The sequence below is a fragment of the Lissotriton helveticus genome, chromosome 7 (assembly GCF_964261635.1).
Source record: "Lissotriton helveticus chromosome 7, aLisHel1.1, whole genome shotgun sequence".
NCBI classification, from domain to species: domain Eukaryota; kingdom Metazoa; phylum Chordata; class Amphibia; order Caudata; family Salamandridae; genus Lissotriton; species Lissotriton helveticus.
Genome location: NC_136068.1, coordinates 1,191,817,022 through 1,191,833,845, shown reverse-complemented (window position 1 = coordinate 1,191,833,845; position 16,824 = coordinate 1,191,817,022). Strand labels below are relative to the sequence as shown.

Genomic DNA, 16,824 nt, shown 5'->3' with positions numbered 1-16,824 from the left:
CAGTACATTCACCACCCATCCCACACCCCTACATTCACTTGACGAACTTCTGGATCCTCCTTTCCTAGGATGCTCAACTCTCGACTGCATACCACCTTCCAAGACAAAGCACCTGCCTGCACCTTTATGGAGAAATATCTATGCCTGAGGGACTTGTTTCCTTCTCCTACAGAGAAATAGTGCAAGTACTGTTGCACTCAGATAGGTGTGCTCTGACCAATACACATCAAATTCCTCCACAGGATGTACCGAACACTCCTGTGCTACTATGTAAAATTGCCCTGATCGACAACACCCGCTGCACACTCTGTAGTGCCAAAGATGCGGACTTTCTGCATATAGTATGGGACTGCACAGGTACTGTCAGATATCAGTTGCTAGTGTTTGACATGATCTACCATAATATTGACCTTAGACTACAGAGATCTCCACAACTGCACTCACTGGGGTTCAACAAGAGGGGGTCCCCACCTAAGCACCGCCAGTTGGGCAAGATTACTTTGAATCTTGGGTTTGAGGTGCAATGTACCCTTAGCGTGGGCCACATTGGGTCCGGTAAAAGATCAAAATGGGGACCCGCACTCTTTTTATGTCAAAAATGTCCAGTAACATTGCTTTGTCTATTTTGTGCTGTACTGCATACCACAATTGTTCATGTAACAATATTTGTCCTGATGATGCAAGGCGTACCGTGAAATGTCTACTTAAGTGAATTGCTTTTGTCAGATGTTAAAGAATGTTTAATAAAAATCAAGCAGCAAACATATTTACATTTCCTACTGTTTCAGTTATTGTCCATTCAAATAATGTACTAGGTACGTTTGGTCCCAAAACAGAATGCTCTGGTGCATTAATGCCCAAACTTTCAACCAAGAAGAGGCATACAACTAATTTACTCTCAGAGGAAAATTCATGGGATGAACCTGTAAAAAAGCAAGCCTAGAATGGATACAATTTAGTTAAAAGAGCAAGACCATGCACAATGTTTTGAAGTTACTTTAAAGCTAGGGTGGTCACTTCGAAGGACTGTCCAGGGCTCTTCTGAAAAAAAGATCAATGAAGGTATTGAGATGTCTTTCCTCTTTAAGTTGTGAAACAACAAAAGGATGGAACAGGACACAAAATACCCCAATTATCGTAATATTCTATTTGGTGAGAATCTAGAATTACCGTCGATATATATTTCTAACATTTTTATTATGACTGTATTTGTATTTTAAATTTAATGTAAAGGTTCTTAAATTCATAATCTGTCACGGACTATGTTAGGTAATTTACAGTGAGGTGGTTGTATAGAAAAGCAAATGCAGGTTGGGCAAGAAGGTGTTGAAGTATACCCAAGATGCTTTGCTGATTTTGTAGAAATGTGTGGGATCAGAATTTGGTATATTAAGCCATAATGTCAAGAAGACCTGGCTGTTTTCCAGCCACTACCCCCCTACTGGTACCTGCATCTGCGCCTGTCTTAGCGCCGGGACACCCCCGCTGGGGGTAGCTGTGCGCTTTATACGTTTCTAAAATAAATAAATCAAATTCACCTAACACAACAGAATCATTTTGCATTTTGTTTATTGGAGCACAACAGAATGAGAAGTGTATTCATGTTGTTTAAAAAAGTCTTTTATTAAATGGTTGCGAAAAACCAAACATTAGAATAGTGTTTACCTAAAATGAAATGTTCATTGCTGCATCACCTACGGTGTAGCTCACTCCAGTATGTCTTCCACATACCTTTACACACTTCCAATCAAAAGTCTGTACACATTTTTATTTTACTTTTCTCATGCCTAAAACCCATACCATACCAATACAGAAGTGATAGTTTAATCCTAATTTATTTCAAAATAAACTTTTTACAGGTATTTGGCATCGAAGTATATGGGTTTTAAAGATAATCTGAAAAGCACTGCAGACTACAACAGACTAGAACAAACTTCATTTGCCTTTTTTTAAGCTAATTTCATTTTGCAATGGCTACACAATTCATTTGTCATAAGTTAGTTGCCTTGTAATATACATAACTGTTCTAAGAAATGGGTATGAGAAATAGTATTTTTTTGTATGCTTCAAAGAACCACTTGCAACGTTGGCCTTGCAAAATAATGATTCATTGCAGATGGTGTACACATACAATGACAAACATATTAGGTTTATTTTGCTATCCATTTACAAACATTAGTTTCTTTTACAAAGACTCACCTTCAGAATTTCTGGTTCCTTGATATCCAGCGATTCTAGGTGACAGTGTTTATGTAGTTTCTCAATTCGATAGGGACGTGGTGGTGGCGTAAAAAGCCATATGATGCAGACTGCAATCATGAATCCAACAGCAGCTCCCAGCAATAATCCACTTAGATAACTGGGGAGGGGAAGCATGATGTAGCCATATACAAACATTGTAAAAAAGAATAGTGTCAGGCCTGGTACTTCGGGTAGTGTCACATGCTGATCATCGTCATCATCACTTTCAAATTCAGTGCCAATTTCCTCTGGACTCCCTAGCTTTGAGAGCCTTTCCAGATGTTGGTTTTCTTTACTTTCTTCTAACACATCTAAATCAAAGTCTTCAGGATAAAGTTCACAAAACTCCTCATCCTCTTTACTTGCCAGAGCAGACAATGAGCATTTCTCCAACACAAGGGCAGAAGCTTTCACGCTGAGTTCCTTCATGCTTGAGGGCTGCACACTTCTCGGTTCTCCATCCCTTACCTGTTCACCAGACTTATTTTTGTTTCCACTGGACTCATGTGTAGCGCTGTCTCCTTCTGAGTCACATTCCTCCTCTTTGATGCTGTAATTGTTATTGCTCTCCAAAGGCCCATTTAAACTGGAAAGGCTGGAAAGCTCTGAAGCACTTGATGATAAGGCTTTAGGCCTGTAACTGCTGGATTCATCACCCATTATTTTACTCAAAAGCTGCAATGGTTCATATATGACTTCTGAAAGGCGTCTTTTAGTGTCTTCAATTCTAGCTTCTACTTCAGTTACTTTAAAAAATGAGCGCGCGTCTGACGGGGAGGTGATTGGGGAGGAAGGGGCAGTTTTTGAATCTCCACCGGTCACTCGGGGCTGGGTAAACTGTTTAAATAAGTGCAAGTTCAGTTTAGAGTCTGGTGGCTTGAAGGTCACAGTTTCTGAGTCCTGCTTAGAAGTGTCCGTTGACAAGGATTTAACCAGAGATTTCATAATGTGTCTGTGCCTTGAAGGAGGGGTTGAGTCTTTTGGTTCGACATCTGTGGAAAGAGATTTCACCAAACTCAGAGAAGGCTTTGCACTGGCAATGGGGGAAGCAGACGCACTGGAGGACAGCACAACAGACCTGGATGGGGAGGAGACTGCAGAAGAGGAAGTGGTCACCTGCTCTGTGGGAGATGAGACGGCAGATGAACTAGGTAAAGGCGATGCTTGTGATAGAACTAATGGCACTGCGCTAAATACTCTGGCCAATGAGGAGGACTCCAGTGGCTTTACAGTGTTCTCTGGTGATGGTATAGAAGTAGAATCTGCAACTGTCGTGACGGGCGAGGTAGCATGATCAGATAAGGGGGTACCATGTTCAAAAGTAAGGTCTTCCTCGGCTTCAGTTGCTGTTACAATGCTTTGGTCATCCACATCCTCGTCCAGAGTTTCTCTCAGCTCCTCTTCCTCCTCTTCTTCCTCCTTCCCAAACGCCGAGAAGTGAATGGTGATGGTCTCTCTGGAAACCGATCGCTGAACCTGCACTTTTGGTGCTGCCTGCTTGGAGGATGTTGGACCCTTTTTCTCTGCATGGCTACTGTTCAGACTTGTCATTGCAGTCCTAAAGGTGTGTCAGAATCTGTGAACAGAGAATGAAAATGAATGCTGGCATCCACAAAAATATTCACAGCGCAGAAACTTTAAGCACATGATGTCACTTAACATTAGGTTTTAAAATATATTTGTGTTTTACTATTATAGTCGCCTCCTAAGTTATGGTAAGAAGTACATACGCTAAGCAAATAGAGCATTGTATAAAAGAAATACTGCAAAGGTCCGACATCCTTTTAAAGTGAATGCATAATTGTGGGTCACCCACTGCTACTCACAAACAGTTTTTTATTTTTATTTAAAGCTACACATTATATTTGTATTTCCTAAAATTGCACACGAACCTCTGTGGTTTTAACCTAATTTCATGGTTTAAATAAGATGCACGGTGGATTCAGCATGGGAAAAGTACACATCATACAACTATTTGGTATTGTACTCCCCACCCTCTCAGAAAAAAAGGCAGGCCTGCCCACGAAACAATAAGCTCTTTCTCAGTAGACTCACTGATTACCAGCAGTCAGCTCTGCAATACAGGACATTTACCACTCACTACTTCCCACACTCCTACACCAAAGTCTTTCTACCACTCTAAACTCTCCTCACTTTGACCCATTTACTTCCTTTTTTTCATCCTTCTCTTTTTACCAAGTGCCTCCTTGCCAACCTATTTACCTTTTCGCCAACTACTGGATTTCCAGTAAAAACAATGTGTAGCTTTTCAGACGGAATTTCCAGCAAGGTCTCACCTGCTCCCCTGCCCCTCTCTCAAACTGCTTACACGACCGGACCCTTTATTCAGTTGCCCACCCTGTCTCCTCAAAGCACATCCTTTCTCCTCACATCTGCACCCCCAACGTGACTCTCTCACCATGGATTGACTTCTTTTCTTCTCACTGAGCCCCAGCCCTTGCAACACCCACTTTAACTGAGGACCCTGTCTCAGAAACGTGAAACCACTTCCATCCTAAACTCCTTCCTCCCTACCTCTTATGCATACCGGGCTTGGCTGCTCAGCCGGACACTTGCTGGTAAGTCAGAGAGCTTGAGGCAGCCCTTGTGTCTACCTGCCATCATGGTGGGTGCTGCAAATGGAGAGGCTAGCATGCACACCTGCACCATTGCATCTGCGAGTCACACTTACTACTGAAGCTTGCAAGTATGAGCAGGGTCTGCTCCAACACAAGTGAACAGACCCTGCACGAGAACTATCCTCCGCGTGCTTCAACACCCTCTGCATACTTCCTAAGAAGTTCTAGTGGATCCCCTCAGACTCCAGGAAAACAGTCACCCACGCACTCATCACCAGCAAACTAGACCACAGGAACACCCTCTAAACCGGAATCAATAAAAAACTCCTCCGAAAACTCCAGACTGTCCAGAACCCGCAGCCAGACTTATCCTCGATATACCACGACACGACCACATCACCCAACACCTCCGCAACCTCCAATGGCTCCCCGTGAAAAGAAGAATAATGTTCAAGCTGCTCACACTAACTACAAAGCTCTCTACAACACCGGATCCAAATACCTCAACGATCGAATCTCCTTCCATGCCCGCAATGGAAACCTCTGCTCAGCCGACTTCGCCTTAGCCGCCGTCCCTCGTTTCCACAGGACCAGAGCAGGTGGAAGATCCTTCTCCTACCTTGCAACTAAGACCTGGAACAAACTCCCCATTCACCTCCGACAAAGCGCAACCCTGCACCAATTCAGAAAGGACCTCAAGACCTGGCTCTTCGAAGACCCCAAGGGAGCTGCTCACACTCCCTCCACCCCCTAGCACCATGAGACCCTCACGGGCGAGTAGCACACTCTACAAAACCCTGAATGATTGATTAACTAGTAGAGAGAATCTACTGTTGCCACTCCAAATATTTATTGCGGTGTTTGGGTATAAAATGTATTCCATGCAAGTCTTGACAGACACAATCAGAACAATTCTATCAGAATGTGACACTTTTGGACCTGCTTTCTCTTTAACTGCTGTCCAATAAAGCAAGGGGGTCAATGACCGTCAGTGACCGTGTTGTTAAAAACAACGATTTGTGCTCAAAATAGACGTCTCCGGTTAGAACGACGAAATGACACATTTTGCCTGCTACTGGGGTGCTAAAAACAGCTGCTAATTAGATGTTCCGTCAGCTTACAAAATGTACCATCGTAAGTATATGAACTACACTACCACCGCTATTATGTGCTACCTACACACACCTATAGTTTCCAAATGGTTTCCTTAATTTTATTTCCACAGCAAATTCCATCACAATTACACCCACTATAACAATAAAAAACGAGAAACTGATACAGATATGAAAAACAGAACAATCCCGTATTACTGTTCACGTCTATAAAAGCGTTGTCACTGTAAAAAAGGAAATACTTATACAGACCTAGATTATTTCTCTAATTTCATAGATCACAGCTCTGTACTTTAAACGCGTACACAGGTGTAAGCCTAGTGTACCATCGCCCATGCTTGCCACATATAGACACTAAAGCAAATAATGTCCACATAAGCTATGAATGCCTGACCTATGTCTAGCATGGCTATATACAGTAATGTCAATTCTTTCATAACCCTCCTGGCCCTCACTAATACCATAACACTCAGCGGTCAGACAGATGATTGTAGTTCCAACAGGCTGCATAATTACTTGACCTCTTACACTCGCGTAAGGCAGACCCACTATGGGTCATGCCTATCATCCATTACAGAATGAATCCACCCATCACCAACGGAACAGCCATGGCAAAATTGTAGCGAGATCACCCACATGATCCTTGTCAAGGGAGGATTCCAATTTTGTCCACAACTGTGGGTCCAACTAGCTATATAGTGAATGAATAAATTATGAATGAATAAATGACCACTTCTTTACGTAGCAGATTGAGAATCATATATGGAATGACCGTAACAAAGTACGTCCAAACAGATCTCCTCACTCCCTCCCTCCAACCTATGCCTTCTCAGGACCATAAGCTTTACAAATCTCGCAATGGACAACCCAGTGTGGGAACCTTAGTGGACTGTGATCATAAGAAATACCGGAAATGGGCCTGCGGAGCTGTTCAAAGCTGCCAGTTTCCTGAAAACTATAAATTGCAAGCCCATGTTTCACACTACGTCATCCATCACACAGCTAAGCACTCTATCCCAAAATACGATACCAGCTCCTCGGTGATCATCACGAACTACATAGAAACACTTCCCACATAGGATCAAAACAAAGACAACACCCTTCAAGCCACATACCTAACACGATGTAGCATGCTACCCACATACATAAGCGCGTCAGCGTCCCACACGGGGAAGTGAGAGCTATATAAATCTTACAATACAGCACCAGTACAAAAAGAGAGAACTGTACTACAGGGGACTGAGTTCTTAAAGAATACCAGCGCACTCCTCTATCCTCCAAAGATAAACTACTCAATCTCATGTTAATACAAAGGATCGTTTTTGTCACTAGCTTGATCGTCAAGGAAAGAAAAACGCTCATGTACCAGTCGTTTTTTAGCCTAAGATACAATGAGCTTTACATACATTAAACATCTGTCTTCGAAGAATATAAAGTGAAAAGGGTGATGAAGTGTTAGACCATGCTACAGGCTGTCTGCTTGCGTTGAAACCCTTCAGCTTTCATTTTGGGTGTCAAAGTTTAATGGCTTCTGTTGTTCCTCTGCGCAATGCGGACTGCATAGGTGCGTCTGTCATATGGTAAGATCTAGTGATCTTCAGATCACAGACTGCAAAATCATGACCAGTTGAACATAATTGGTAGGGATGGGCAAGATATGAACTAGAGGCTAACTAAAAAGTAACTTGCAATACAACAAAAAACTCATGTCAGACTCAAACTAGTCACCATATATGAAATCACTGACCCGTGAAAGTTTAATTATTATTGTGACATAAAACACATGGTAGCGCTCAGTCTTTAGGTGAAGAACTGCCCCTTTATATGGAGGGCATCTACAACACCACCAGCACTCTGAACCTGCTCATTCTGAAAACTATCATATTTAAAAACTGATGACCTAGTAGACAAGCTGAAGATGATAGAGGTTACACACTTAAAACAGGCCAGTGTACCAATTTTAGCAATAGCAAGTGATGTCGAGGTAAACAATACATTGAATGAGTTTGATGCACTGTTAAATGACTGTTTAACAGTGGAAAACACTGCTTGCATTTGATTTTAACGAGAAAGGAGCATTAAGGGACTTGACATGAAATTGATCTTTCAAGATAGGTAGGTACACTTCTTTATTGCCCCGATGAAGATTAAACATGATCCACTGTTGCTTCTTCTCACTGAGTCCTTTCACTGAACAAATACCCCTGATGTAATTCTGCGCAGCAATTAAAGGGATGGGGAGCGCTTAAAAGTATATAGCACATAAGGACAAGTTTCTTACCATAACGCCTTATCTGGTAGAGACACGATCTAGCCGCAGATTCCTCACCTTTGAACTTCCAGGCTTCAGGCTGGATCCGGATGATTTTTCTTAGCAGTACCCCTACGCGCCGTTAAGTGGCATCAGTCAACTCCCCGTGACATAGTCAGCGTCGTGTTCATCACGACTTCTGCGTTGTCAATATAACCGCCACTCCAGCGCGCTGATGTCAGTACTTTTCATGACTTTCCACTTCAGAAGCACAAAGCTATGAAGTGACTGACCATGGTGTGTTAAAAATGAACAGCTAGGGCCCTGAAGGGGAACATCCCTGACACTTAAAAAAAATTCGCAGTGCGGGGAGGATGGGTGAGTCGGTAAGGCATCTGCAGCTAGATCATGTCTCTCAAGGATCTCCCCTGAAAGAGACCTTGCACCACCTTCGGATAGAAACGCCATTTGTGATCCGCAAGGCATCTTCGGCTGAGCTCGTCCGCCCTGGCGTTCAGAAAATTGGCCAGATGTTGAACCACCAGGGAAATGCCCTGTTGTTCCAGGCAAGTCCAGAGACGCAGGGCCTCTTGACAAAGAGTCCACGACCCCACTCCGTCCTGTTTGTTGCAGTAGCACATGGCTGTAGTGTTATCCGTGAACACCTGTACGAGCCTTCCCTTTATTGGCGGAAAAAAGGCTTTCAGTGACAGTCGGATCGCCCGAAACAGATTGATATGGAGCTTGGCTTCCGCCAGAGACCAGAGTCCTCGGATATCCATCTCCCCCAGATGGCCGCCTGATCCAAGAAGGGAAGCATCCGTCACTACGGTGAGATCTGGGTGGGTAAGGGAGACGGGTCTGCCCCTGAACGAATCGCCGTCTGGTAGCCACCACTGCAGGACGCTCGCAGTGTCCTCTGAAATCTGAACCAGGCCGGTAAGATTTCCTCAATGCTGTGCCCATTGGAACTTCAGATCCCACTGCAGAGTCCGCATGTGCCACCGTGCATAGATCACTAGCAGGATGCAGGAGGCCATGAGGACCAACAGCCTCAGAGTCATTCTCACCGAATTCCAGGATAGAGGCCGAAATATTGTTATCACAGCCTAAATATCATGAACTCGCCATTTGGGAGGATAGGCCTGAAACTGCACCGTGTCCAGAACCACTCCAATGAACGGGAGCGTCTGAGAGAGGGTCAGGTGTGACTGGCACGTGGATAGTAACTCCAGCAAATGCAGGAGGTCCGCTGTAGTCTGAAGGTGGGAGACGACTATTTGGGATGAGCCCGCCTTCAACAACCAGTCGTCGATATAGGGGAAGACTGGAACCCCTGATATGCGCAGTGGGGCACCGACCACTGCATCACCTTTGTGAACACCCATGGGGTGCTAGTGAGGCTGAAGGAGAGCACTGCAAGTTGAAAGTGCTTGTGGCCCACCGTAAACCGCCGGTAGCAGTGATAGGCAGGCAGGATAGGGATATGAAAAATAGGCGTCCAGCAAGTCCAACGCTACCTTCCAGTACCCTGGGTCCAAAGCAGGGTGAGCATCTTGAACTTCTCCTTTTTGAGAAAGTAGTTGAGGGTTCTGAGATCTAGGCTAGGACCAATGCCTCCGTCCTTCTTTAGACCAGAAAGTAGCGTGAATAACAACCACAGCCCACTTCTGGCCAGGGAACCTTCTCTATAGCTTCCTTGGCCAAGAGAGTCTTCACTGCCTCACACACTAGGTCAAAGCGATCATCTGTCAGCCAATCATATACTGGAGGCATGGATGGAGGGGTAGTCTTGAAGGGAAGGGAGTAACCCCTTCAGACTATTTGCAACACTTACCAGTCCGACGTGATATCCTGCCAGTGGGGAAGATAATGGCATATTCAGCCACCAACTGGACTAGAAAGATTTTGTGGTGGAGGAGGGGGGTTATGGCCTTGTTCGAACACTGGCCTCCCGACCCACGAGTCGGGGTGAACTGCGTCCACAGCCCCGCTGGGGCTGCTGAGCTTGCGAGGCCCTCTGGCTGGAAAAGGGTTGGCGTGTCTGGTAGCCCCTTGCATAGCCACGAATGGAGCGAAAAGGAGGTGCCGGCCGGGAGGCTGTGGTGAGGCCCAAGGACTTGACCGGCGAGCCCTTGAAGCGCTCAAGGGCGGCATCTGCCTTGTCTACAAAGAGACAGGAGCCATTGAAGCCATGTCCATGAGGTTAGCTTGAACATCCCCTAAAAAGCCAGATGTTTTCAACCAGGCGTGGCACCGACGGCCACGGTCACAGAAATCACTCTGCCCAGTGAGTGTTGCGTCCAAGCCACATCTGATGGCAAACTTTGCTACGTCTCTTCCCGTCAGAAATAGCTTGGGAGTGTGGGGCTCTGTGCTCCGCCGAGACCCTGGGCAACACTTGCGCAAGTGTGTCCCATATAGAATGGGAATAACGGCCCAAAAAGTGTTCACCGACCACAAAACAAGACTGGCGGAAGAAAACAATTCTTACCAAAATCCTCCAGTCTCTTGATTCCCTGTCCAGAGGTGCAGAAGGGAATGCGCCCTCGGGAAGTGGAAGCTTGGACCACCAAGCTTGGTGGGGTGGGGGTTGAGGAAAAGTGGACCGCCCGGTGCAAGGCGATGGCAGCGGACAATCATCTTATTCACAGGAGCCAATGTGTTGGGTTCGGACCAGGTATTCCGGAGGCCAGCCATTAAGGTCTCATTAAAAGGCAGCAAGTATTCTGAGCTGTAGACCCCAGGCTGCAGGACCTCTGCCAAGATGTCAGTCTTAACTACCACCGAAGAGAGCTGCAGATCCAGGACCTCCACAGCCCTACCATGGCAAATGATGCCCCCTCTTCTGTGGCCAGGGTATGTGGAGACGTTTTGGGAGACAAAGGTCCAAAGCGTATACAAAATAATAAACAAAAATTATATAGACCCCAATGGGCTGCTATATACTTATATTCCCTGCCCAGCCGGACAAGGAATTTATTAATCAGATAAATAGATTCTTCTTCTAAATACATGTGTACAACAACAATTCATTACAGTGAGGCACACTCCTGTGCCGTACCGGGAGAAATGAAAGAGAGGATAGGGGAGAGAGAAAAGGGTGTTTCAGGCAAAGAAAGAGAGCAGACAGGGTACTGTTTTGAGTCAGAAGTTAACAGTATCTCCTGGAGTAGCACATACAAATACAGATATACATTAATTCACTGTATGTCTACTCAAAGGAGTCGACGTTTCGATCCCGTGCTCAAATTATAAAGGGATCATCTTCAGGACTTAGTTAATTGTTTTGCCTGTATTAAAGGTAAAATACGCCTGTTAGGGGAAAAAACAGGTAACAGAGAAGAAATAAGAAAATTGTCAATTTAAATGACTGGTGAGAGCGGTCAGTTTTAGCCATCTATAGCACTATAGAATTCGGAATCGCAGTGAGTGATCAGTGCTGGTGGGGGTGAAAAAACCATTTTATAGGACATTATTGGTGAACATTTCAAACATTGTCCTCGGAATCGCAGTGATGGGATTGTGTTACGGCTTGCCTCGGTGTGGAGTTTTTGTGCAATGATAGTGACTACAAAGTTTGCTCACTCCTCTGTGTTTGTGGTGAGGGGAGCAAGGTGCACTTAAACTCAGGAGCGGAAAGAGTGGCGGTTAACTACAGTAGCTTTATTTGGATGGAGGCCTTAGTTTGGTCCTATTTGGGACAAGGAGGGAAGATTGCCTACCTCTAGAGAGAGGTGTGGGGAGGTTGATGTCCTCCTTGAAGGCGCGAGATGGCCGGGTCATGGGGGCTTTACTTGTTACTTCAAGCAGGGGCTTAATGGCCGTAGCGGTAATTGAAGAGGTAAACCGTCAGATACTTCGGTTTTAGCAAGGTAGTATAAAACCAGATTGTAGGGGGTATGGGACATACCTTGTGCTCTGTAATTACGGACAAACAAGGTGCTTCTCGTGGGTTCTGATGGGGCTGGAGCCCTCCGTGGTTTCTGACAGAAGGCGGGGGTGCCGGTAATCGGCAAACTTGAAATCTAGAGTTCGAAAAGTGAAAAACGGTTAGGGGCCGCACATGTGGAAGAGGGCACAGGGTTTGTTCAGGAGATGCCACATACCCTTTTATTTGTAAGGTTGCGTGAACCTTAACAGTGCTTTTTGGAGTAAATTTCGAAATGCGTGAGTGGCTAGATGGCCGTCGCCGGGAAGCGGTCGGGAAGGTCAGCGATCCGCTGAAATGGAAGGGGACAATGATTAACCCTCGGTCCGGTATGGGAATCCGTTTGAGGGCGGGGGGTAGGGGAGCTTACCAGAGAACTTGATAAAGCCGTGGATCCGGCAGGCAGCAATGATTCCTCTGTCAGCGCGCTGAGTGGAAGTAGGCGGACATGTTATTATTGGAACATGAAGTCACGTGATCGGGGCATCTACCCTATGTGACTTCGGGCCGGAGCGGGCGCCATCTTTGAGTGGCGTGTTTAGCAGCCACGCTATTTGAAGCCTATAGGGAGGGCCAGTGGTAGGGGAAAAGTAAGACCCATTTGTGAGGACATTGCGGATTCAAAAAAGTAAAGGTTTCCCTTAATGAATTTGAGCCTGGTGGGGAAGTGCACGTGGGCGAACAAGTCGTTCTAGGATCACGCAGCCACGTGATCGGGGCATAAAGCCTGTGTGGCTACAGAACCAGAGCGGGCGCCATCTTGGAGTGGCGTCTTTCCGGCTGCATTTGTGGAAGCCTGTAAGGCAAGGCTATTGATGAAAAGAGTGGTGAACAATAAAATGCCGAATGTAAGGGCATTATAATTTCAAAAAGTGGAGCATTCCCTAGATATGTTTAGGGGGTGGATTGTAGTGGGAAAGTGCACGTGACACAGAACACTTACATGATTACATTTAAACAAATCAGTTATTTCAAGCTTCTGGACATGTTAGTTCACCAGACATACTTTGCATTAGCAATCATTGTTCCATTAGAGGAGTGTTGTCCAGTCCTCGCTTCTGTTGAGTCCCGTGTGAATGGTGTTGAACTGAATAATGGACTTAAGTTCCTCACGGTTCAGAAGTTGGCTCAGGTTACCGCCTCTCTGTGGCAGCTTCACCGCTTTTAGAATTGTCCATTTGAGGTCGTCTGCGGTGTGCTTGAGTTCAGCAAAATGTTCAACCAGAGGAGCATTTGGGGTCCCACATCTAATACGGCTCCTATGTTGGCATATGCGTGTCTTGGCCTTTTGGGTGGTTTGACCCACATACATTTTTGGACATGGACACAGAATTGCATAAATTACATTACTGCTGTTGAAGTTAGTAAAGCTTTTCATGTCAACCGTTATGTCATTATGGCTACATTTACGAGCCTCAATTGTAAATTCACATACAGTACATTGCCCACATCTGACATGTCCCAAAATTGGTGGAAGGCCCCAATTGGATTCAATGGTTTCACTGAGACGGGAGCAGGTAAGGCTGCTCGTACCAAGTGGTCCATTAGGTTCTTACTCTCCTTAAAGGCAAAAAGTGGTCTTTCTAGATTTATTAGACCTGCGTTTATTGTGGGCCAGTGCTTCAGAATGGATTTGCGAATTTTATTAGAGATAGGGTAGAAGGTAGTGACACATGCAATCCTCTCTACTCTCTCGCGAGTTTTAGGTGCAAGAAGGACCTCGTGTGGGCAGTACCAAGATCTCTTAGACGCATTTTTCACTAATCTTCTGGGGTAGCTGCGCGCTTTGAGTTTGTTTGCTAGGTTGTTAGCTTCCCTAAAGTAATCTGATTTTGATGAACAGTTGCGCCCAATTCTCAGAAATTGTGAGTATGGTAGTGAGTCCTTCAAAGCCCTCGGATGGTTGCTATCATAGCTTAGAAGGGTGTTCTGTTCGGTGGGTTTTCTGTATAAGCGTGTCAGCAATTTACCTGTCTCATGATAGATTGTAAGATCAAGGAACGGTATTTCTGTTTTGTCGTGGGTGAGGGTGAATTTCAGGTCTGCGCAATTATTATTTAGCCAATGGAGGAATGAATGTAGTGTGGCAATGTCCAAATTCCAAATCAGGAAAATGTTGTCTATATAACGACGCCAGATGGAGATGCCTGAACGGAACGGATTCCCATCCGTCAGGATTGAGCCGGTCTCCAGTGCGTCCATAAACAGGATAGCTAGGTGTGGAGCAAAAATTGCCCCCATCGAAGTAACCTTTATTTGTTGGTAAAATGTATTGTCAAAGACGAAGAAGTTCCTAGATAAACAGAGCTCGAGTAGTTGCAGGATAAAAAGTGTTGGTACCCTATGGGTTGAATGACCAGAAGAGCCGCTGCTTGGGGGATATTCGTGTAGAGCGACTCTACATCCATGGTGCAAAGTGTGTTAACCTCTGGATCATAGGGGTAATGCTCTACCAGGTTTATCATCTCCATGCTGTCACGTACGTAGCAGGATGTGGATGGCACAAAATCCTTGATGAAAAAATCCACATACGTACCAAGTGGTTCCAAGATTGAGCCACAGGCAGAAACTATTGGTCTGCCCGGGGGAGTGTCAATATTTTTGTGAACCTTTGGGAGAGTGTATATCACAGGTAGGTGTGGGCTTTTGACATTGAGGAAAGCATGTTCCTTCTTACTCAAATACCCTTCGGCTCGAGCATCAGTAGTGAGTTTGAGTATGATCTCTTGGATCTCCTTAGTTGGGTTCCTAGGTAGCCTTTGGTAATGTTCTGTATTACTGAGTTGGCGATTTATTTCATTTTTATAAGAATCAATGTCCTGGAGGATAAACCTGGTAGAGCATTACCCCTATGATCCAGAGGTTAACACACTTTGCACCATGGATGTAGAGTCGCTCTACACGAATATCCCCCAAGCAGTGGCTCTTCTGGTCATTCAACCCATAGGGTACCAACACTTTTTATCCTGCAACTACTCAAGCTCTGTTTATCTAGGAACTTCTTCGTCTTTGACAATACATTTTACCAACAAATAAAGGGTACTTCGATGGGGGCAATTTTTGCTCCACACCTAGCTATCCTGTTTATGGACGCACTGGAGACCGGCTCAATCCTGACGGATGGGAATCCGTTCCGTTCAGGCATCTCCATCTGGCGTCGTTATATAGACGACATTTTCCTGATTTGGAATTTGGACATTGCCACACTACATTCATTCCTCCATTGGCTAAATAATAATTGCGCAGACCTGAAATTCACCCTCACCCACGACAAAACAGAAATACCGTTCCTTGATCTTACAATCTATCATGAGACAGGCAAATTGCTGACACGCTTATACAGAAAACCCACTGAACGGAACACCCTTCTAAGCTATGATAGCAACCATCCGAGGGCTTTGAAGGACTCACTACCATACTCACAATTTCTGAGAATTAGGCGCAACTGTTCATCAAAATCAGATTACTTCAGGGAAGCTAATAACCTAGCAAACAAACTCAAAGCGCGCGGCTACCCCAGAAGATTAGTGAAAAATGCGTCTAAGAGAGCTTGGTACTCCCCACGCGAGGTCCTTCTTGTACCTAAAACTCGCGAGAGAGTAGAGAGGATTGCATGTGTCACTACTTTCTCCCCTATCTCTAATAAAATTCGCAAATCCATTCTGAAGCACTGGCCCACAATAAATGCAGGTCTAATAAATCTAGAAAGACCACTTTTTGCCTTTAAGAAGAGTAAGAACCTAAGGGACCACTTGGTACGAGCAGCCTTACCTGCTCCCGTCTCTATGGCGACCATTGAATCCAATTGGGGCCTTCCACCAATTTTGGGACATGTCAAATGTATGTGAATTTACAATTGAGGCTCGTAAATTTAGCCATATGACATAACGGTTGACATGAAAAGCTTTACTAACTTCAACAGCAGTAATGTAATTTATGCAATTCTGTGTCCATGTCCAAAAATGTATGTGGGTCAAACCACCCAAAAGGCCAAGACACGCATATGCCAACATAGGAGCCGTATTAGATGTGGGACCCCAAATGCTCCTCTGGTTGAACATTTTGCTGAACTCAAGCACACCGCAGACGACCTCAAATGGACAATTCTAAAAGCGGTGAAGCTGCCACAGAGAGGAGGTAACCTGAGCCAACTTCTGAACCGTGAGGAACTTAAGTCCATTATTCAGTTCAACACCATCACACGGGACTCAACAGAAGCGAGGACTGGACAACACTCCTCTAATGGAACAATGACCGCTAATGCAAAGTATGTCTGGTGAACTAACATGTCCAGAAGCTTGAAATAACTGATTTGTTTAAATGTAATCATGTAAGTGTTCTGTGTCACGTGCACTTTCCCACTACAATCCACCCCCTAAACATATCTAGGGAATGCTCCATTTTTTGAAATTATAATGCCCTTACATTCTGCATTTTATTGTTCACCACTCTTTTCATCAATAGGCTTGCCTTACAGGCTTCCACAAATGCAGCCGGAAAGACGCCACTCCAAGATGGCACCCGCTCTGGTTCTGTAGCCACACAGGCTTTATGCCCCGATCACGTGGCTGTGTGATCCTATAACGACATGTTCGCCCACGTGCACTTCCCCACCAGGCTCAAATTCATTAAGGGAAACTTTACTTTTTTGAATCCGCAATGTCCTCACAAATGGGTCTTACTTTTCCCCTACCACTGGCCCTCCCTATA

General features: G+C 45.1%; 1 protein-coding gene across 3 annotated transcripts in view; it reads right to left on the bottom strand.

Annotated features, from left to right (window-relative positions):
* The window catches only part of TEX2 (testis expressed 2), a 664,178-nt gene that overhangs the window by 404,633 nt on the left and 242,721 nt on the right, over positions 1-16,824 (bottom strand). For all 3 annotated transcript variants that reach the window (XM_078654347.1, XM_078654349.1, XM_078654348.1), the window contains exon 2: positions 2,200-3,817. In XM_078654347.1, the coding sequence (XP_078510473.1) occupies positions 2,200-3,792 (1,593 nt within the window). In that variant the 5' untranslated portion in view covers positions 3,793-3,817. The remainder of the gene's footprint in view (positions 1-2,199; positions 3,818-16,824) is intronic.